The sequence below is a fragment of the Dipodomys spectabilis genome, unplaced genomic scaffold, assembly GCF_019054845.1.
Source record: "Dipodomys spectabilis isolate Male_0828 unplaced genomic scaffold, ASM1905484v1 ptg000002l, whole genome shotgun sequence".
Taxonomy (NCBI): Eukaryota; Metazoa; Chordata; class Mammalia; order Rodentia; family Heteromyidae; genus Dipodomys; species Dipodomys spectabilis.
In genome coordinates this window covers 11,040,748-11,062,970 of record NW_024870679.1, presented here as the reverse complement: position 1 = coordinate 11,062,970, position 22,223 = coordinate 11,040,748, and the positions used below count along the sequence as shown (strand labels likewise).

General features: G+C 43.3%; 1 protein-coding gene across 1 annotated transcript in view; it reads right to left on the bottom strand.

Annotated features, from left to right (window-relative positions):
• Window positions 1-6,722: 6,722 nt before the first annotated feature.
• The window catches only part of Frrs1 (ferric chelate reductase 1), a 36,015-nt gene continuing 20,514 nt past the window's right edge, over window positions 6,723-22,223 (bottom strand). Inside the window, exons 7-16 of the mRNA XM_042680841.1 lie at window positions 22,046-22,144; window positions 19,747-19,894; window positions 18,387-18,500; window positions 15,974-16,089; window positions 13,006-13,092; window positions 12,280-12,377; window positions 11,970-12,028; window positions 9,730-9,873; window positions 8,073-8,134; window positions 6,723-7,991 (exon numbers count right to left, since the gene is read on the bottom strand). Coding sequence (XP_042536775.1) covers window positions 7,899-7,991; window positions 8,073-8,134; window positions 9,730-9,873; window positions 11,970-12,028; window positions 12,280-12,377; window positions 13,006-13,092; window positions 15,974-16,089; window positions 18,387-18,500; window positions 19,747-19,894; window positions 22,046-22,144 — 1,020 coding nt within the window. The 3' untranslated portion in view covers window positions 6,723-7,898. The remainder of the gene's footprint in view (window positions 7,992-8,072; window positions 8,135-9,729; window positions 9,874-11,969; window positions 12,029-12,279; window positions 12,378-13,005; window positions 13,093-15,973; window positions 16,090-18,386; window positions 18,501-19,746; window positions 19,895-22,045; window positions 22,145-22,223) is intronic.

Below are 22,223 nucleotides of genomic sequence, written 5' to 3'. Positions count from 1 at the left end.
GGCAACTAAGTAACGCCTCTTCCCTTTTCGCCTGCAGGTCACCCCCATATTCAATACAAGCGGGTCCTAGAAACTGCCCCACGAAGCCTGTCCACATCCACTCATACAGTGTTTAAGGCATCTGGCTAGGAGTAGACGAGCCAGCCTCCACCCACCTGAGTGGCCGCCCTCCACTTCCTGCAACCTCAAGCGAGCAATGAGGGCTGGATACAATGGCTTATTTGAAACATCACCCCAGGGGCAAGAAGAATGGCACAGGGAAAAAAGAAATGGCCAGTGTGAGTGTCTCACACCTGTCATCCTAGCTACGCAGGTGGCTGAGCTACAGAGTCACTTCCTGTGACAATGACATAGGTTTAGAATAAGCATCTAGATCAAAGGCTTAGTAGATGTCTGTCTTCAAATTATATCTTGCTTTTAAAACTACTTTGAGACTAACAGAAAGATTGCAAAGACAATATTCAGTTACCATGGACCTCACGCCTGTTTCCGCTGTGCTCACATAAGAAGTGATGACCTTACTGTCTCTTACAACAGCGCAGTAGTAACACTCATAGCTAAATTCCCACTGTGCTCAGATGTCCTTCGTGTTCAGCTGATGTCCTTTTCTATTCCAAGATCCCATGGCGGCAGCCATGTTGGTTTTACTTGTCTTGTTCCCTTAGCTCTCTCTTGGTTGTGATCATTGTTCATACTTGCCCTCTGTGTGTGTGTGCGTGCCCGTGCGTGCATGCGTGTGCGTGTGTGTGTTTGATGACCTCAACAGTGGTGAAAGTGGCTGGCAAGGAATTCAGCAGTTGGTCTGTAGAGTATGCGCTACTGTATTTTCTGGTGTTTTTCCCATGATTGGGGTGCAGTGATGGTTTGGGGGAAGACCATGGAGGGGAAATGCCATTTTCATCACATTCTTCCCTGAGCAAGTTCTTACCACTAGGTGGCCAGGCTGCAGGACGGTTAATCAAGCCATGCCACACTGACTCTTTTCCCCTTTTGGAAAGGAACACAGCAAAGCCCACTCTTGGTTGCTGAAGTTCTGCAGGTTCTAACACTGGAAAATGTGTCTCTTTTGTAAGTTTCATAAGTGTCTTTTGTAAGTTTCCATGTAGAGCCTTGTATTTATTAAACCTATTCTCTTGCGGGTATAGACAGGTACTGGTGGCTCACACCTGTAATCCTAGATGCTTAAGAGGCTGAGATGCAAAGATCAAGGTTCAAAGCTACAAGGCAGGAAAGTCTGTGAGATGCTTATCTCCAATTAACCAGCAAAAAGCTCAAAGTGGAGCTGTGGCTCAATAGGTAAAGCAGAGAAAGTTAAGCAAGAACACAAAACTCAAGGCTCAGGATTTAAACCCCAATACGAACACAACAAAATAGTAATAATTTTTCAAGGTTATGATGAATCAGATTCTATTTTCCTAGTTTCCAATTTTTGATTGTTCACTGGCCATGTTTAGAAACATCCTTGTGGTCTCCTTAACCTCTTTCAGTAGTGGTTTTAGCAGATTCCTGAGGACTTGCCAGGTAGAGGATTATGGTATGTCTGGACAGATGATAGTCTTTTTTCTCTCCTACCGGGATGACTTGGACTTCCTTGCCGTTGCCCGAGTGTCCTTGCTAAAACCTGGATATGCTGCTCGGGCACAGTAGAGACACCATTGGCTCTTCTCATGCTTCGGACCACGGGGGACATACTGAGTAACTCATCTAACTATCCTATGAGCTGTAGGCTTTCCCGGGGCTCTTTCATTAGACCCATGCATGCGACCAGGAGACAAACTACGATATGGACAAATAGGGTTTAGAATCCCCTCCTAACATTTGTTTCCAGGATCATACCACCTTACCTCTAGGAGCAGCCGCTGCACTAACCATCAGTCCTCTGGTCTTTTTTTTTTTTTTTTGGTGAGTTGTGGGGCTTGAACTCAGGACCTGGGCAGTGTCCCTGAGCTTTTTCACTCAAGGCTAGCACTCTACCACTTTAAGCCACAGCGCCACTTCCCGTTTTCTATTGATTCATTGGAGAGAAGAGTCTCAAGAACTTTCCTGCCCAAGCTGTCTTTGAATCCCAATCCTCAGATCTCAGCCTCCTGAGTAGTTAGGCTTACAGGCATAGCCACCAGTACCTGGCCCTCTTATCTCTTAAACCAGAAAATGTTCAGTTTTGCCACTGGATTCCCTGCTACCTGGGGTCTGCACTGACTGCCACAGCCCTGAGGTTAAAAATCAACATCAAGGAGTTTGCTTCAAGTAGCTTCCTTCCTCTCCAGATGGTCTCCTCACCAGGTTCTTCCTCCTCCCCATGCCCAGGGCCTCTGCGTAACTGCATTTTTGAAGTTCACAGTGGTTTTGCAGAGGAGGCAGCCTGGTGTGACAGATCTTGCTTACACGTTACTTACTGGCAGTGGACATTGAAACTTAAGATGTATGGTTTGCAGGAAACTCTTATTAATCACCATATGAGTGTTTGGCTGAAAACCTAAAAATCTATTGAAGTACTCCAAGGGAACCCTTAGATAGCTTGGTGTAATCTTTTACATGTGAAGAAGAGATCACATATAAAAGATAATTCTTCTTAGTATATACTGTAAGACCCTCCTCCCCCATAATCATTAGTACAGGACCAAATAAGAAGTTAAACTGATACCAAGCAAATAATAGTAATAATAATAATAATAGTAATTGAGAAAAAAGAATAGAGGGAGAGGGGAGTGGGGGGAGGGGAGGGGAAGAGAGGGGAGATAGAATAAAGGAGGTTAATAGAAAGGTCTTGAGGGGAAGAAGGGGGGTAGAGTGGGAAGAAGGAATGGGGTAGAACAGGAGCAGGAATATTCATTAGACAGGCAGCTTACAGAATAAGACAAATATGTCTTAATATGTGAAGCTTACATATTAAGTTACATACATATTAAGTTCTTAAAACTTACATTTTGCGTACTGCTAAAAATAAAAACAAAAAAAAACCTCCAAATGTCGCCAGGGCCAGTGGCTCACGCCTGTCATCCTAGCTACTCAGGAGGCTGAGATCTGAGGATCACGGTTCAAAGCCAGCCTGGGCAGGAAAGCCCATGAGCCTCTTATTTCCCATTAACCTCCAGAAAACCGGAAGTGGCGCTGTGGCTCAAGTGATAGAGCGCTCACCTTGAGCTGAAGAGCTGAGGGACAGCGCCCAGGCCCAGAGTTCAAGCCCCACGACCAACAACAACAACAAAAAACAAAAACCTTCCAGGGGCTGGGAAGGTGGCTCAGTGGTAGAGCACTTGCCTTGCATGCTTGAGGCCCTGGGTTTGATTCCTCAGCACCACATAAAGCAAAATGAAAAAAAAAAGCCGGAAGTGGCGCTGTGGCTCAAGTGGTAGAGCGCTAGCCTTGAGCTGAAGAGCTGAGTGACAGCACCCAGGCCCAGAGTTCAAGCCCCACGACCAGACCCAAAAAAAAAAAAAACCCTTCCAAATGTTTTTCACTCCAAGGTGCAATAAAAGCAATACCAAGACAAATATTCTGCCACTGAGGTGAATTCTACATAAGCTAACACAACCATTTTAACCGGTTCACAATTTCCTGCCACTGTTACCTTTAAGTAGTTGTACAAAGGGGCTGCCATTTTGAATGCAACCTATCTTGCTCCATGCCCCTGTCATCACTTTCTTAACTGAGTAATAATATTCCACTGTGGGGAGCATACTACAATCCATTCACCCATTAACTGACTTGAGTTGATACTACCTTCAGCTATTGCAAATAATAACACCACAAGCATTTATTCGCCATATGTAGTATTTATTTATTCTTACAATTATTCACCAGGATTGAGTATCTAGTTCAGTGCATTTTCTTACATTCTCAGTGTTGCACAACCATCCTCAACCCCCCCATCTCTAGAACAAACCCAGCATTCATTCCCTCCCAACCCCCATGCCCCTCTCCTCCCACGCCACTCCCTGATGACCACCGCCCCACTTGCTAGCTTCCACTCATTGGACACCTCTGGCGGCCATATTGAACTGCAATCATCCAGCAGTGGTCCTTTTGCGTCTGGGCCTACTTCATGTGGCATGTTTGCGACCATCCATTGGTTTCAGGTAGTACAAAGTACACATCTTATATGTAAAAAGCAATAAAGTGTAACACTGTGGTAGAATGGCAATAGCATCGGTGACCTGCACAAAGCCAGCACCATGGACCAACACTATGCTATTGCACCTCATGGGGCTCCGTGAATGGAGCTTTGCCAAGAAACAGACTGGGCTCACCAGACCACCATGCAGCTCGCACAGCAAGCCAATGTGGCTCCCAAGCACTCGCAGTCTCTGATCCCTTCTCATTTATACCATCAGCCGCCTCTCCTCCTGCCACTTCCCATTGAAAAGGATGACCAGGACAGGAAGAGAGCGGTGTTGGACAGAGCTTTCTTCCAAAAAAGAAGAAAGAATTTGAGTGGGAACTCTGTCCATGAGGTTCTGCTAGAATAAGAATAGAAAGAACATTCCACGTAGGGGAATGGTACAGGGAGAAGCTACATAGGGGATGGGTAAGGAAGAAAGTTGCAGGATGGGGGTAGGAATAGGACAACTGTTTTGCACAGGACTCAGTACCTCTCGTTCACACCTAAAATGGATTATCCTGAACAAGGACCTCTCCTGCCTGCTCCCTGCATATATAAATAAAGAAAATGTCTGCTGAGAGCTACCTGTATGTACCCCACAGCTTTCCAGCCAGCATCTACTGTATTTGACATTTCCTGTGGAGGAAGGCCTGAGGAATAACTTAACCACATGACAGCCCAAAGTCCTGATTCAAAACAAAACAAAAAGTACTAACCTGAGCATCAGTGGTTCGCCTGTCATCCTAGCTACTCAGGAAGCTGAGATCTGAGCATCACGGTTCAGAGTCTGCCCGGGGAAGTAAAAGTCTGTGAGACTCTTATCTCCAATTAACTACCAAAAAGCTGGAAGTGGTACTGTGGCTCAAAGTGGGAGAGGAATAGCCCTGAGCTTAAAAAGCTCAGGAGTGTCAAGACCCTGAGTTTAAGCTACAGTATAGGCACCAAAAAAAAAAAAAAGTCCTGCAGTGTATGTGATTCATTTATTCAGATTCTAGACCACCTGGCCTTTAAGACTGCTTTCTACAAACCTGTAAATAATTGTTTAAGTCTGTTATGAATGCTACCCTAACCATCCTTTTCCAAAAGATTTATGCCTCAAAATAAACATATTTAATCTTATTTTCTAAAGCATCCTTTCTTTAAGAAAACTGTGAGCCTACTCACTACTTTTGACAACACAGAAAGACATTTCATTGAAAAAAAATCACTCCTATAAAAAGAAATAAATGACCCAGACTGGACTGAAGGTACAGCTCAAGTGGTAGAGCACCTACCTGCCAAGCACACTGAGGCTTTGATAATGGAAAGAAAGAAAGGAAGGAAGGAAGGAAGAAAGAAAGAAAGAAAGAAAGAAAGAAAGAAAGAAAGAAAGAAAGAAAGAAAGAAAGAAAGAAAGAAAGAAAGAAAGAAAGAAAGAAAGGAAGGAAGGAAGGGAGAAAGAAAGAAAGAAAGAAAGAAAGAAAGAAAGAAAGAAAGAAAGAAAGAAAGAAAGAAAGAAAGAAAGAAAGAAAGGAAGGAAGGAAGGAAGGAAGGAAGGAAGAAAGAAAGGAAGGGAGAAAGAAAGAAAGGAAGGGAGAGAGAGAGAGAAAGAGAGAGAGAGAAGGGAAGGAAGGAAGGAAGGAAGGAAGGAAGGAAGGAAGGAAGAAAGGAAGGAAGAAAGAAAGGAAGGGAGAGAGAGAGAGAAAGAGAGAGAGAGAAGGGAAGGAAGGAAGGAAGGAGGGAGGGAGGGAGGGAAAGAAGGGAGAGAGGGAGGGAAAGAAAGAAGAGAGAAAAAACAGAAAGAGAAAGGAGGGAAGGAGAGAGGGAAAGAAGGAGGGGGGGAAAGGAGGAAAGAAGGGAGGGAGCAAAGGAAGGAAAAAGGGAAGAAAGGAAACTACTGGATTGTTTATCACAGAAACAAGAACAAAATCTGAGAGGAGTGAAGAATAAGAACTTGGAATTTGTGGGTACCAAACCACTTACAAGAGTCATAATTTGGTCTTACTGAAAAGATTTTATCCATTGAGAATAATGCGAGACACTAAGCATGATGGCACATGTCAGTAATCCCAGCCCTTGAGAGGGAAAGGCAGGAAAATCTGAAGTTCACTACCAGCCTAGGACATATAGCAAGACCCTACCTCCAAAACACCAAGGCCTGGTAGTATAGCTCAGTGACTGAGCTCTTGTCTAGAATGTGCTAGCACCTGCTTTCATCTCTGGCATTGCAAAATATCTAAAATACTGGTGACTCATGCCTGTAATCCTAGCCACTCAAGAGGCTAAAATCTGAGGAGCACAGTTCAAAGCCAGTCCGGACTGGTTTCCAGAAAACTGGAAGTGGTACTGTGGCTCAAGTGGTAGAGCGCTAGCCTTGAGCTGAAGAGCTGAGGGACAGCACCCAGGCCCAGAGTTCAGGCCCCACGACTGACAAAAAAAAAAAAAAAAAAAAACCACTAAAATAAAACAATAAAATAAAAACACTTGAGGGCTGGGAATGTGGCTTAGTGGTAGAGTGCTTGCCTAGAATGCAAGAAGCCCTAGGCTCGATTCTTCAGTACCACATAAACAGAAAAACCTGGAAGTGGTGCTGTTGTACACCAAGGCCCTGAGTTCAAGCCCCAGGACTAGCACTAAAAAAAAAAAAATTGAATTTGTACCACCTCTACGTCCAGCTCAAAAGAGAAAAGACACAAAATTTTCACATAAAGATTAAGATGAGCTCTTAAAATATAAAGAAATAACATGCAGTGTTATAAATACTGAAGGTGAATCACAGCCAAGGAAACACCAACGTGAATACTTTGGTATCCTAGCACCACCCACTGGCAAGATGTCCTCATAGCAAAGATGAAACCTGGCCATATACTATTGCAGAAGTACACTGTCTATATTGATTAGAGCATCAGGAAGCTTTTTCCACCCATATAACTATTTCTGTAAGGAAAGAGAAGACTGATACGTTCAAATGGGTGAATTCATTACATTTGAAATTCAGGTCCAAATTTCCCAATGCTATAAAGACTTAACTCTCACAGTTGAAACAACAGATAAAATGACATTTTGTCTCTGTGTAGTACAATAAATAGTATCTTTAAGCAGGAGATGCCCACTTGCATCTCATTGCTAATGAAGAAAGTATAATATTTCTATAAATGAATATTAATAAACATCTACAATGAAGTCAACCCTTCCTCCATCTTTGACTAGAGAAGAATTGAAATACAAAAAGGAAAGAAAGTATCCCCAAAACTGAACTGGAAAACATACTTTTTGTGGGAGACGGGAGCCTTAGGATCAAAGCCAGAGCCTCAGCCTTATTAGGCAAGTGTTTTCTGCTGACCTATATCCCCGGGCCTGAGGGAAAACTTCAGATAAGCCATGAAAAATAGGTGTTTTCTTTAAAGTGCCACATCACCTTTGTAAAAAATATATTTGCGCATATATATATATATGCCTTAATAGCCTTTCATTTTATCCTAATGATATTTCAATTTCCTAGTTATTCTTGTTTTACTTTCTTCAATGCTAGCATTCTTAAAATTCCAACATAGAATACTGGAGTCATTTCTCCTCAAGTACAATGAGGCTTTAAGATGCAGAACTGCACACAAGGCACTTAATATCAGGTACTGTCTACACAGGCCTCTTGCCTTTGCTCTATGAAGACCAGGCTTCAGAACTTCCCTACAGATGCATCCTTGGGTTTCCAAAACAGATGTTGGGGGCTCTGCTGCAGGCAGGCAGTATCAGCTTGAGTTCCTTTGGTTTGAGGATGATTTTCACCTGGTCCATAGAAAGCAAGGTCTTGGCTTGCTTAGAGACGGCTGATTGCAGAGAAGAACATGATGAGAAAAGTCACGTTCCCACAGACATAAATTGCCAACACAGCCTTTTTAAAAGCATGGCCCTGGAAGAAAAATTGAGGCATAAGAGCAAGGACTAGCACCAAGCTAGCTGTATGGGAACAGACGAGCAATGAAGAACTTACCTCTGCCTCCACTGACGTCAGAGACTGAAGGATCTGAATTCTGTCATCATCCAGTATTTGCACTGTCAAGAACAACATAGCCTATAAACACCATGCTATGCAGGAACACAGACTTGTACATAAACTAGGGGAAAATAACCGATTCCTAGTGCTCACTGATTCCCAGGAATATTTAAGGCTCTTGCAAACTGGGACCTGTCTCAAAGAACTTAAAAGCTCTCTTCCAGGGACAGAAACAGAGAGACAAAGGGTGAACAAATGTAGCAGTGTAGTCGCCAGGCACTGTATTGAAAATGAAGTATACAACTTGTGGGTGGGGACGGGAGGGGAAAACTGGGAGGGAGCTAGAAAGGGTGACATTGTCCAAAAAGAAACGTACTCTTCACCTGACTTATGTAACTGTAACCCCTCTGTATCTCACCTTTATAATTACAATGAAAAAATGTCTTTTAAACCAGTTCTCTTCCTCCACCCATTGACACTACACCAAAATCCTAATAACCTCTCATTTTCCTTTGTTAATGAACAACTACCAATTATATATGTCTATGGAATATCACATTTCAATAGGTTGTGAAGTTGCTAAATCAAGCTAATTAACACGTGATGACAATCCAGGTTCTATGTATATACATATTTTAATTTGTCAGCTGAAATTCGGGGTGTCATCGAAACCTCAAGTACATAACCCTACCAAGGACCAAAGGAGTGGTAGTACACACCTGTAGTCCCAGTGCGGCTGAGGCAAACAATCTCACATTTGAGGCCAGTCTGGGATACAAAATGAGACCGAGATTTTAAAAAAGAAGAAGCCAGAGTAGGAGGACAGACATGTGGTTGGCTCTACAAGCTGTTCGGCTACAGCCACACCAACTTGGTCTTGTCCAATCTCATCTAACAACTGCCCAGGCATATGGACTAGACACCAAGAGTTTCTTGTTTTGAGGTCACACTTTTGGAGGCTGAAGGCTAGATAGGACATAGAGATCTCATCTAGTTCAAAATGGCTTCCATTCCCCACTCTGTGGTGGCTATAGAGATCTTGGCCCTGCTGGGCATTAAGACCCAACCAGAGAACACTGACAAAGTAGGTCTTGTCTAGCTATTATCACCTAAATTCCAGGGCTCTGGATCTCTCCTTCCTCTAGTTGTCCAAGTGCCCAGGGTGTGCTGGGTCTTGACCCGATCATCACCCAGAGTGCATGAACTTACCAAGATGGTCTCAGCTGTGCTACCAGAGACCTTTCCCTTACACGTTTTTCAGAAAGCCCAATACTACTGATAGCATAGCTAGCCTGTAATCCTAGCTCCTCAGGAGGCTGAGAACTGAGGATCACAGTTAGAAGCCCGTGAAGGCAGAAAAGTCTGTGATACTCTTATCTCCAGTTTGCGAACAATAAGCCAGAAGTGTATCTGTGGCTCAAGTGGTAGAGCACCAGCCCTGAGTTGAAAAAGGCAAGTGGGAAATAAGGCCCTGAAGGAAAGGAGGGAGGGAGGGAGGGTCAGTAGGGAAGAGATAAGAAAGGGAAGGGTAAGGAATCACGTGGTAGCTAAGAAGCTACCACATAATGATCCCTTACCAGTACCAGGAAACTAACTGAACCCCAGCAGTTGGTGAGAACATGATTCTGCTTCACTCGGCTTTCCTAAAAGTCACCTTTTCGAGAGAGCCAGTAAGCGTGTATCTCTAGGATGATTTCAGTTCCAATGTGCCAGCCCACAAATCCAATCATTGTGTAGGTTTTCTGTGGACCAGGAAGGTCCAAGCCTGGTAAATCCATTCCCAGGAACATGGCTGCCACTAAGTATAAAAGAAAAAAATGTATTCAAATATAATTCCCACCAAAAGAAGTCATTGTGTGCATTATATTAAAATAAACTTGCTGGAGGCTAGGGGCTCACACCTGTAATCCTAGCTACTTGGGAAGCTGAGATCTGAGGATCATGGTTCAAGCCAGCCTGGGGAAGGAAAGTCTGTGAGACTCCTATCTCCCTCTAACCACCAAAAACCCAGAAGTTGAGGTATGGCTCAAGTGGTAGAGAACCAGCCTTAACAGGAAAAGCTATGGGACAGTACTCGGGCTCTGAGTTCAAGCCCCAGGACCGGCAGAAAAATAAAAATTGAACAATGAAAAACCCCTAATATTTAAACATTTCTTATTGACAAGCTGAGTAGGATTAGTATTTAAAAACCAATAGTTAAGCCAGGCACTGGTGGCTCATTCCTGTAAACCTAGCTACTCAGGAGGCTGAGATCTGAGGATCATGGTTCCAAGCCAGCCTGAGCAGAAAAGTCCCCATGAGACTCTTTTCTCCAATAAACTACTCAAAAGAACCAGAAGTGGCGCTGTGGCTGAAGTGGTAGAGTGCTAGCCTTGAGCAAAAAGAGGCTCAGGGACAGTGCGTAGGCCCTGAGTTCAAGCCCCAGGACCAGCAAAATAAATAAATAAACAAATAAAATCAAAAGTTAATTATTGTCTTATACTGTAGTGCTACATAGAGAAAGATTAAAAAATAATAATTATACCCACTTTTTTAAGTTTTAGCAAAGATTTAATTTTAGTATAACTAACACTGAAAAACTGCAATTCCTGGATCAGATCTTTTGTAAAGAGTCCATGGACACAGAGAAGAAAGGAAAGCTAAACAGAGTTATTGAAGGAAAAGCTAAGCAGAACTCACAGCCTGAGAATGGGGACAGTTCGGGTCTCTAGGAGAGTCCTATGACTCAAGACCACCAGACAGCCTGTGGGCCACCTCAGTCCCAGACCCAATTTGAGACTCCACACAGCCTGCACAGGCTCTCCAGGCATCCTTGGAACCTCTGGGCTTCCGTCAGCCCCCAGCTCCCACACAAGTTGTTTGGGGCTGATGAGCCACGATGGGATGGATGCCCAGAGCCCCACAAGTGCAGACTGATGAAGGCCACAGTGCCGTGGTGTCTAGGGGCCTGCCTGCAGGACTGCTTCAATGCCCTATCAGGGGCGCAGAGCTAAACCTCTATGGGAGGGGACCTTTGACCTGATTGACTAGCCAGGCTCTTTTTCTAGTCTTATGCCCCCCTCTGAAGAAATATGATATGCCAGTTATTTAGGCACCCAAACACCCCAGAAAGTTCTTGAGCGTGAGTGGCAGAAGGAAGAAAAGTACGGAAGACACAGCTGACCATACTTCCTGCGTGCTAAATCTCATAGCTGGTATGTTAGAGCAGGTGATTTTCGTCTAGGCCTTTATTATCTGAGACCACTAAGTGCATCCAATAACCACATCTGCCTTTGAAAACCCTTCCTCCTGCAAACTCTATAGAAATGAACTGGAGAGGGAGGGCTTAGACGGAAACAGCCTACCTCAACCCAATTCACAAAAAATGACCCTGAACTTGAGTTGCTCAAATGTACAACCACCAACATAGCTTCATCTTCTGGCAAAGATTTTTTTTTCCCCAGTCCTGAGGCTTGAACTCAGGGCCTGAGCACTGTCCCTGGGCTTCTTTTGTTCAAGGCTAGCACTCTACCACTTGATCCACAGCACCTCTTCTGGCCTTTTCTGTATATGTGGTACTAAGGAATCAAACCCAGGGCTTCATGCACGTTAGGCAAGCACTCTACCTCTAAGCCACATTCTCAGCCCCAAGATCATTTTTTTTAACTTAAAAAAAAGAAGTCTTAGAGAGTTTTAAGTCATTGTTAAGCCCCCTACACTTCAAATGGCAATAATGACTTGTTACCTCTAGAAATTACTTTCTGGATTTCATTGTTTAAGGCTGGTTTCTCCTCAACAACCAATTATTGCCATTACAAATGCATCTAAAAAAAAAATCACTTAAGCCAAATTACAAGTTGGGTGATATAAACACCCAGCAATTAGATCTGAACAAGTGGCCTTGCACTTGCTTACCTGCAATTATTCTCGTAGCTGTTCCCACACTCCAATGGGTCCAGTTAAACATCCACCTCCTACCAAAACACAGAACCAGTCAGTGTTCCTACAAGTGGTAAAGCGACAACTAGTTCCCACGGGAATAAAAATCTCCCCTATTGCCTGGGAATAGAATCTCCAAAACACATTTCCAAAGCCTTTCAAAGGAAATACAATTTCTAAGACTAGTTTGTAAGATGTGAAAAAGTATTTCCCTTGGAAAAGGGATACAGTTACCAACCAATGAGTATTCTCCTCTAAGAGCATTTCTGCATAAAAGCAATAGTACCTTGGGTGATGCACAGGTGGCCTGAAAGCTGCCAGAAGAGGTTGAAGAACTGCTAAAATCATCACTGTACAGCCCAGGTATGGGTGGTAACCTGCATGCTGAACAGAGACAGTTATTGTAACGATCTCAGTCTCTTAAACCCTTGATTTGAAACTAATATACAAGTCAGGCACTGGTGGCTCACACCACCATCTTAGCCACTCAGGAGGCTGAGATCTGAGGATTATGGTTTGAAGACAGCCCCAGGAAGGAAAGACCATGAGCTTCTTATCTCCAATTAACCACCAGAAAACCAGAAGTAGTGCTGTGGCTCAAGTGGTAGAGTGCTAGCCTTGAGCTGAAGAGCTCAGGGACAGTTCCCAAGTCCAGAGTTCAAGCCCCATGACCAACAACAACAACAACAAAAAGCCAAAAATGATAGAGCACTAGCTGTGATCAAAAAAGCCAAGCAAGCTGGGCACTGGTGGCTCACACCTGTAATCCCAGCTACTCAGGAGGCTGAGATCTGAGGAACAAAATTCAAAGCCAGCCTGGGCAGGAAAGTCTGTGAGACTCCTATCTCCAATTAACCACCACAAAACTGGAAGTGGTGCTGTGGTTAAGTGGTAGAGTGCTTGCCTTGAGCTGAAGAGTTCAGGGACAGTATCCAGGGCCAGAGTTCAAGCCAAGAATATAAGGCCCTGAGTTCAAACATCAGTATCAGAAGAAGAAAAAAAGTGTACTTACCCAACTCCAACCTCCTCTATATAGAAAAGGCAAAACAAAGGCGACAGCGGTGAGCGCAGACGTGGTGAGCATGAGCAGCCGATGCACCTGCAAAGGGGTGAGACAGGGCGAGGACACGTGTAGCCCTCACTACACGAGAGCTGCTGTCAATAGCAAGGGGGGTTCACTGCACTCAGGTTTTCAGCTGACGACTGATCACAGTTTATGGCCAGTAAAAATCAAATGTGAGCCTACCATTAAACCATCCAGCCTCATCGTTCCAAACCATTTCCTGAGAGCACCCACGCAGAGCAGCAGGAAGGGCTATTTCACACCCAGAGCCCACTTATTTGCCAGGTCCTGCATTTCCTCCCAAACACATTTACTCAGCTCTGCCACCAAGAACAGTGCTACCACCAGGGCCATGGAACAGCTAGGAAACAGTATGTACCATCGCCCCAAGAGCTGGCAATACAAATGAGCAGAGGAGTGAAAAGCAGATAAAGCATGAAAGTCATTGTACCCATTGAGAGAATATGGAAATCAAGCAACCATGGCTCATGAATGTAATCCTAGCTACTCAAAGGGCTGAGGGCTGAAGAGCCTACTTCAAAGGCAGCCTGGGCAGAAAAGTCTGGGAGACTCTTAGCTCCAATCAATCAGCAAAAAGCTAGCAATGGAAGTGTGGTTCAAGTGGTAGAGTACCAGCCTTGGGCGAAAAAGCCAAATGAGAGCTCAAGGCCCTGAGTTTAAGCCCTGGTACCAGCACAAAGAGGGAGAGAATATTGAGTGAAAATAGGCACTGTTAAATGATTATACCCTAGATAATTAGTGCAAGCCAAAACTATTTCAGGGAAAGAAAGAGGTATAGCTACCCTATATGTATCTAATATATGTATATATCTACCCATCTATCCACCTATCTATCTACATATCTATCTAAAGCTATAGACATCTCTATATATTATACAGCGATCTAAGCCACTATCATGCATATAGATATTATATGAATATATATATTTAGATATCAATATAGATATAGACATAGATATCTAGGTATAGATATAAATAGATCTAGATATAAATAGATCTAGATATAGATGTAAATAGATACCTATATATTGATATAGATATAAATATCTACTTATAGAAATACAGATCTATATATAAATAGATATAGATACATTTATGTATGGATATATATACATATCTATGTGTAGCTAATATATAAATATATATAAGTATCCATATAGAGACATATATACACATATCTATATATACATATATAACTACACATACATATATATCTATATACTTATCTAGCTATATATAGATAGCTATGTGTATATAGATATATACATTTAGATCTGTATATGTATGCAGATCAATATATGTATATAGAGAAATATAGTTCTCTATATAGACACATATATAGAGGTGATACATACATACATACATATAAATCAATATATCAACAGGTGCATGAGTACGCGCGCGCACACGCATACACACACACACACATACACAACACACCATATTTTTCATATTTGCAGTCCTGGAGATGGAACTTGGAGTTTCCGACTCTACCCCTTGAGCCATGCCCCAAGGCATGTAGAGGATTTAGATGGAACATGACCAGCAGATCTTCCATCTTTCAGACTGGAGCAGGAGAGGGAGAAGGGAGTGTAGATGAAAGGCATTGAGCAGGAGGAGGGCTCATAAAAACAGATAGCCCTCCCAGCCAATGGGAGAAATGAAGGTAGATAATGAAGCTCAGGAAGTGGGAACGATACTTCCTAATAAAGTCACAACTGTTCCACATCCTACATATGCATCTTCATTCAACACATACCCACAGCCCTTCTGGTATATGAGTGCACATCTGTATTCCATGACGCAGGAAAGATAGCTAAGGTTGTTCTACTTTATAGACTCCTACTTAGATTTCCACTTGGAGACTGCCTTCCTGATCCATAGGGAAGGAAGATCATGGAAAAGAACACTTCCGGTTCCTCTTCCTTCTCACAGGCTGGGTTGATCCTGACTGAGGAGTTAGGGATGGTCCCTCACTTACTGGCCCAGAGGACAAAGCAGTGCTCTGACACACAGTGCAGCCCACTGTGTCTTCAATCAGCATTCCCAGCCTTCCTCCACCTACTTTCATTCACTGCAGTGGGTGAATGCTCTTCCTGCATCTTCCCCCACCCCACCACCACCACCACCACCACCACCACCCCACCCCACCCCCTGACAAATACAGGTATACAGAAGGGGCACTTGAGTCCTGTACATTACTAGATACACATGGCCCTAACCCAGTTTCCAGTGAAGCCTGCCTCTTCACAAACCTGTCTGTATTTAGACCTCCATGAACAATCTTGTGCCTGGTTGGGTGCCTATGGCTCACATCTGTAATCCTAGCTATTCAGGAGGCTAAGATCTAAGGATTGTAGTTCAAAACCAGCGGGGTCAGGCAAGTCCATAAAGCTCTTATCTCCAATTAGCCACCAAAAAAGCTGAAAAGGAGAGCTATGGCTCAAGCACTAAAGCGCAAAAAAAAAAAAAAAAAAAGCCAAACAAGAGCATGAGATTCAAGCATAAAAATAAATAAATAAAACCATAAAAGCAAAAGGCTTGTTTGCTACAAAAAGGATCTGAAATCTATAAAAGCTTTAATCAGATAGAACAACACAGGGGCTGGGAAGGTGGCTCAGTAGTAGAGTGCTTGCCTTGCATGCCTGAGGCCCTGGGTCCAATTCCTCAGCACCACATAAGCAAAAAGAAAAAAGCCAGAAGTGGCGCTGTGGCTCAAGTGGTAGAGCGCTAGCCTTGAGCTGAAGAGCTGAGGGACAGTGCCCAGGCCCAGAGGTCAGGCCCCACAACAGGACCCAAAAAGAAAAGAAAAGAAAAAAAATAACAACACAAGCAGACATCGTTCAGGTGAAAAAGTTCAAATAACACAGAAATTAAGCTTTCTCTCCTCACCTACCTGAAACCAAGCTGCTTCTCTGAGCAAGAAAGCTTTGGACCAAACAGACTTGAAAAATCGGGCAACCAATACACCTGTGCTAACTGTAGTCATCCAGGCCATACACATGAGCGCACCTACAAGTGAGAAGAGTAAATGGATTGACACCACAAATTAAGCTGCTTTCTCAATGACAAAATGACTCAGAAAACACAGCTGGCCAGCTATGCTGGGAATGACCTACATGTTCCTGAAGTACCACAACAGCTTCAGACTACAGCCCTTCACCACGTGCATGGTAACCCTAAGTGCCCTAGATGAATTAGTCAAATTGAGCCTCCTCATGTCTGATTTCAAGAAACAATGAAAAACAAGCTCATGATCCCCAGATCCAATTCCTGACCAACTGGAGGACCTGGAGAATTAAATTGACCATAAGTTTCTGTCCCCTTCGTTTTGGGTTTTGACTGTAGGTGTTTGTTTGGGGTTTCTTTTTTGTTTTTGTTTCTGTCTTGAGAAAGGATCTCACTCTGTAGGCCAGGCTAACTTCAAACTCATCATTATCGTCTTGCTTTGGTTGGGATTAAAGGCATTCATCACCATATGCGGCACACTAAAGCCATTTTCAAGCTTAACTGTGGCAATATTTATGGAATCTATCAGCCAATGGGAGAAATGGATGACCCTGAAGAATGTAAAAATAATAAATAATGAAAATTTGATGTTAGGGAAATGAACCCTAAGATATGTATTAAAATGTTTTTTTTTTCTTTCAGGTGATTGTTTCTAACACATTTATAAGATTATTTCTTTGTTGCTTCGTATGTCCCTCCCCCATGGTATAACCCCTGCTTTCACTGTATTTGAGGTTGGTATAATTTGTGGAGGGAAAGGGAAAAAAACAAATCACTTAAATAGGAATACAGGTGGATCCATTGCATCAATGAGATGTACAAGTCATTATGTGGAAAAACGAACTTTACAACTTTGGTGGGGGGTGGGGAGGAGGATTGGGTGACGGGGTGGAGGGAGGATGGGAAGGGATGGGAAGGGGAAACAAAGGAGGAGGCTACAATGCTTGATAAGAAATGTACTCATTATCTTGCCCATGCAATTGTAACCCCTTTATACAGTATTTTCACAATAAAAATTAAAAAAAAATGAAAATTCCTCCCAAATATTAATGTTTTAAAATAGAATAGTTTATACTCCACTATTTCCCTACTTCTAAATCCTATCTTTTTAACCTTCGGCCAGCATTTCAGACGGAACCAAGCTTTACTGACAGAAGCAGAGCACATGAGAGCCTGTGTCCATGATACAAAAAAGCTCTTCCAGCTTTGTGTGGGTCCTCATTTAGATAATCAATCCCTAAGAACTGCACTAACCACCAAGGACAACCTCAGACACTTGAAACTTGATCGAGCTTCACATAAAATTGTACTTCTGAAACCAAACTACTATCATCAATGAACATCAAGACTAAAGACAACTGTTCTAAAAAAAATAGCCTTTATTTTAAGAAATTGCAAAAAAAAAAATTAAGATCTCATAAAAGTTAAATAAATTAACCCAGGGCTATTTAATCCCAGCTATAGTTAGAAACAACTGCAATTAAGGAGGAGGCTACAATGCTTGATAAGAGATGTACTCATTATCTTGCCCATGTAATTGTAACCCCTCTGTACAGTATTTTCACAATAAAAAAAAAAAAAAAAAACTCAGGAGGCCGAGATCAAGACAATCACAGCTGGAAACCGGCCTGGAAAGAAACCTCCTCAGATTACATCTCCAAACCAATCAGCAAAACGCAGGACTGAAAAGAGAGCTGAAGTGGTAGGACACCAGACTGCACAACAAGCAAGTCAAACCAAAAGCAAGATCAAGTTCAAATCCTGGTATCCTTAAAACAATTTTAAAAAAATAAGGAAAAGAAAGAAAGAGAAAGAGAAGAAGGAAGGAAGAAAGGAAGGAAGGAAGGAAGGGAGGGAGGGAGGGAGGGAGGAAGGAAGGAAGGAAGGAAGGGAGGGAGAGAAGGAGGGAGGGAGAGAAGGAGGGAGGGAGAGAAGGAGGGAAGGAGAGAAGGAGGGAGGGAGAGAAGGAGGGAGGGAGAGAAGGGAAGGAGGGAGGGAGGGAAGGAGGGAGGGAGGGAGGGAAACAACTGGGATATTATATTAAAACTACAGATGTGTCAAATGTCCCATTGCTGATTTCAATAAGAACCCAGGTTTAAAATGGCAGAATTAGACCTACTTTCTATTTTGAATAAACTTAGCAAACATTCCTACCTGCAAAGGTTAAACGTATCAGATTTATGTTAACTTGTTTTTGGTTTTTTTTGCTGAGAAGTGTCCCTAATCCAGCCAACACCGGGTGAGAAACAAAGTTTAGTCCATAAAGTCATAATACCAATAACCCCAGCCAAGTAACTCACCATGAGCCTTCAAGAGCAGTGAAGACCGAGAGCCTCCTACGTTCTTTGCAGAACCTGTCACATCATATTTTTCATATGTAATCAAGGGTTGCTTAGAGTGTTTAGAAATTTTACCTAAAGATGAGAAAGAAATATTACTTCCTCAGGGAGGAGGACTTAAGGGATGGGCATAGAATAGAAGAAAGATGTCTTACAGTAATGAAAAAATAATTAAATACTAACAGTTATTGTTCATATACAAAAGCAACACTGTGATAGATGAAGGGATCTGGCACCAGTGGCTCACACCTGTAATCCTCGCTATTCAGGAGGCTGAGCTCTGAGGTGCTAAGCCAGCCCAGGCAGAAAATTCTGTGAGACTCTTATCTCCAATAAAATACTCAGAAAAAGCCGGAAGTCATACTGTGGGTGAAGTGATAGACCGCTCACCTTGAACACAAAGAGGCTCACGGACAGTGTCCAGGCCCTGAGTTCAAACCCCAGGACATCGTACCCTGGGACTGCACTTCACCAACAATAGAAAATGTAAAGCAAAGGATAGAAAGACAAAGCTTCTCCCAGTTCTGCCTACACCAAATTTGTACTCATCTTCCACCCCTACTCACCATGTTCAAAACAACTACCTCTGTTCCCATAGTTGGGGGACACTGTCATCCCTTCCAGAGAGATGAGTTACCAAACACTATCCTTAATATTTCCTGCAGCTCCCCCAAAGCACCATTAGGGAAGCCCTTAAATCAGATCTAACTATTGCTACAAATGTGCATTGCAATATCCGCCCACGTGGTCTTCTAAATCCTAAAACCACCTCGGGCTCACTTAGAAACTTGAGCAATAGCCCCATGCTAGTGCTCACACCTGCAATCCTGGCTCCTCAAGAGGATTGTGGTTTGAAGCTGGCCCAGGCAGGAAAGTTTGTTAGATTTTTATCTCCAATTAACCATCAAAAAGCCAGACCTGGAGCTGTGGCTCAAAAGGTAGAGTGCTAGCCTTAAGTGAAAGAGCTAAAGGGCCCTGAGTTCAAGCCCTAGTACCTGCACAAAAGAAAGAACAAAAGGGAAGGAAGGAAGGAAGGGACCGAGGGAGGGACGGGGGGAGGGACGGAGGGAGGGACGGAGGGAGGGAGGGAAAGGAAGATGAGCAACAGTAAACCAGCACTGCTGCAGTGCAGCAGGAAGCATCCTTCTTGACAATCATGAATCAGTTACTATCCATGGTGCCCCTTTCCTGCCTCCCCAGAGGGTTACAGCTCCTCACCTCTAAATATCTCCTTTAAAAGGAGCAATTTCAGTGGTCTCTGAGAAAGAGATGATAAAGGAAAGGAAAGAAACACACACAGGAGTTTTTATCACTGACTTACCATCACTGGATGCACCAGCTGCTAGAAAAATGTAGTAGCTTGCATTTAGATCAAACCTATTCTCCTCCCCAGGAAGGGTAATGTTTCTGCGGAAAGAACACTGGATAACACCATCCGTCAGCCCCCAGGCCATATCCTCTAGAAGCCTCTGCAAACACACAGATAGGACTTCTCAGTGCTTTACAAAGATGTGCTATGAGAGAGAGAGGGGGAGAGAGAGAGAGGGAGGGGGGGAGAGAAAAAGAGAGAAAGAGAGAGAGAGAGAAAGAAAGGAAGAAAGAAAGGAAGAAGAAAGAAAGAAAGAGAGAGAGAGAGAAAGAGAAAGAAAGAGAGAGAGGAGGAGGAGGAGGAGGAAGACAATGATGACAAGGAGGAGGAGGAAAAGAAGGAGGAGGAGGAGGAGGGGGAGGGGGAGGGGGAGGAGGAAGGAGAAGGAGAAAGGAGAAGAAGAGGAGGAGGAGTTGGAGGAGGAGGAACTAGTTCTAGCTAGTTTAAATTCTTTTCTTTTTGTTCCAGTACTAGGGCTTGAACTTCGGGGCTGGGTGCTGTTCCTTAGCTTTTTTCACTCAAGGATAGCTATCTACCACTTGAGCCACAGATCCACTTCTGGCTTTCTACTGGTTAACTGATGATAAGTCTCATGGACTTTCTTGCACAAGCTGGCTTCAAACCATAATTCCTATATCTCAGCTTTCCAAGTAGCTAACATCAGGTCCAATTTCCTTCCTCTAAGGTGGGAGGTGAAAGTTATTGTCTCCACTTCCTCTTTGAAGACTATGGGAAACATGCTCTTTCAGGTGATTAGTCTTTATCCTATTTGGCAAAAATATTATTTTTACTCTGTGCCAGAACTCAGAACTCCAAGGTTCCTCCACCCGAATGAGACACTCTGGCAAGTGTACTCACTCCATCTGGCCACCAGATACAAACACCCACTCTGAAGCAACAATTACCCAGCAATGCCTGAGCAGGCAGAAGTGGGGAGAATTCCAAGCCAGTGGAGCAATGAGCCCATGAGAAAGCTTCACACAGCTGTGAAGCCACACCTCACTGGTTATAGTAGGGAGAGCTACTGCCCACTTGGAGCTCATCTATTTGTCATTCATCTGGACCACAACCACTTCATCAACAGCCATGGTCCACATATGGCACAGGCACCATCAAAAGATACAAGTCAGCTGCCAGTGACATCAATCTGATCATGTATCCCTCATCCTCACCAGCCAAGAAATCCTTCTCACTAAACTAAGCCTCTTCTTCAACACCTGTCAGGTCTGAGGCTGGTGGCTCACAAGTATAATCCTAGTTACTCAAGAGGCTGAGGATCCAGGTTTTACGCCAGTCTAGTTAGCCCAAGAGACTCTGTCTCTGAAATAACCAGCTAAAAGCTGGACTAGAAGTATGGTTCAGGTGATAGAATACCAACCAAGCTAGCAAGGCCACGTGAGCACTAAGCCCTGAGTTCAAACTCTAGTACTGCCAACATTGAAAAAAAACAAGAAACCTGTCTCTCTAAAAGATTTTGGAAGACTTGGAAAAAATTATATTAAGTGAAGTAAGCCAGGCCCAAAGAAACATAGGTCCCATGGTCTCCTTTTTTGCAATAACTAGTATATGTCTAGGACAAGCAGAAGAGGTCAAAAGCTATGTACATATGACCATATAAGATGATGCTAAGTGAAATGAACCCTAAGATAGGGACACAAGAGGTTTTATCTTTGTTGCTGTTGTTTTTAATATACTTATAATGTACTATGTGTTTTGTTTTGTTTTTTGTTTCTTTTGTATGGTCTTCCTCCATGGTATAACCCCTGTTTTCACTGTGTTTGATTCCTGTGCCTTGCATCTTATATATACATTTTTCTAATTTGGGGAGGGGAAGGGAAATAACAGAATGCTGAAATAAGGATACAGGATGACCCATTGCAACAATGAGATGTACATGACACTACGTTGAAAATGAACTTTATAACTGTGGGGGCGGGGGGAGGAGTTGGAGCGGTGGGGAGGGAAGGCATGTTAGGGGAAAAACAAAGGAGGGGGTAACAACGCTCCATAGGAAATGTACTCATTACCTTGCTCCTGTAACTGTATCCCCTCTGTACAGCATTTTTACAATAAAAATATACACAAAAAGATAAATAAATAAAAGATTTTGGAAGGGACTAAGACTCCAACTGTGCTAACAAACCATGAAGTACTCTCTGGCACTGCTGCCATCTGTGGGAGGAAAAGAAGTGGGAGTTGAGGCTCTGGGCACAGGGCAGGCAGGGGGAGGTGGCTGGCATGATTCACTCACCCGGTTGTCCATCACAGGGTGGCTCCGCCCTGTCAAATGGGCAGGTTGTATGCGCACAGTCTGATCTTCATGAATACAGATGTAAGCATCATCATTACCCTGAAAAACATTTGCAAATGAGAAAGGCTTAAACAAATTTCAGCATTTTTTTGGAAGAGTCCCTAATAAAAGACCGAAG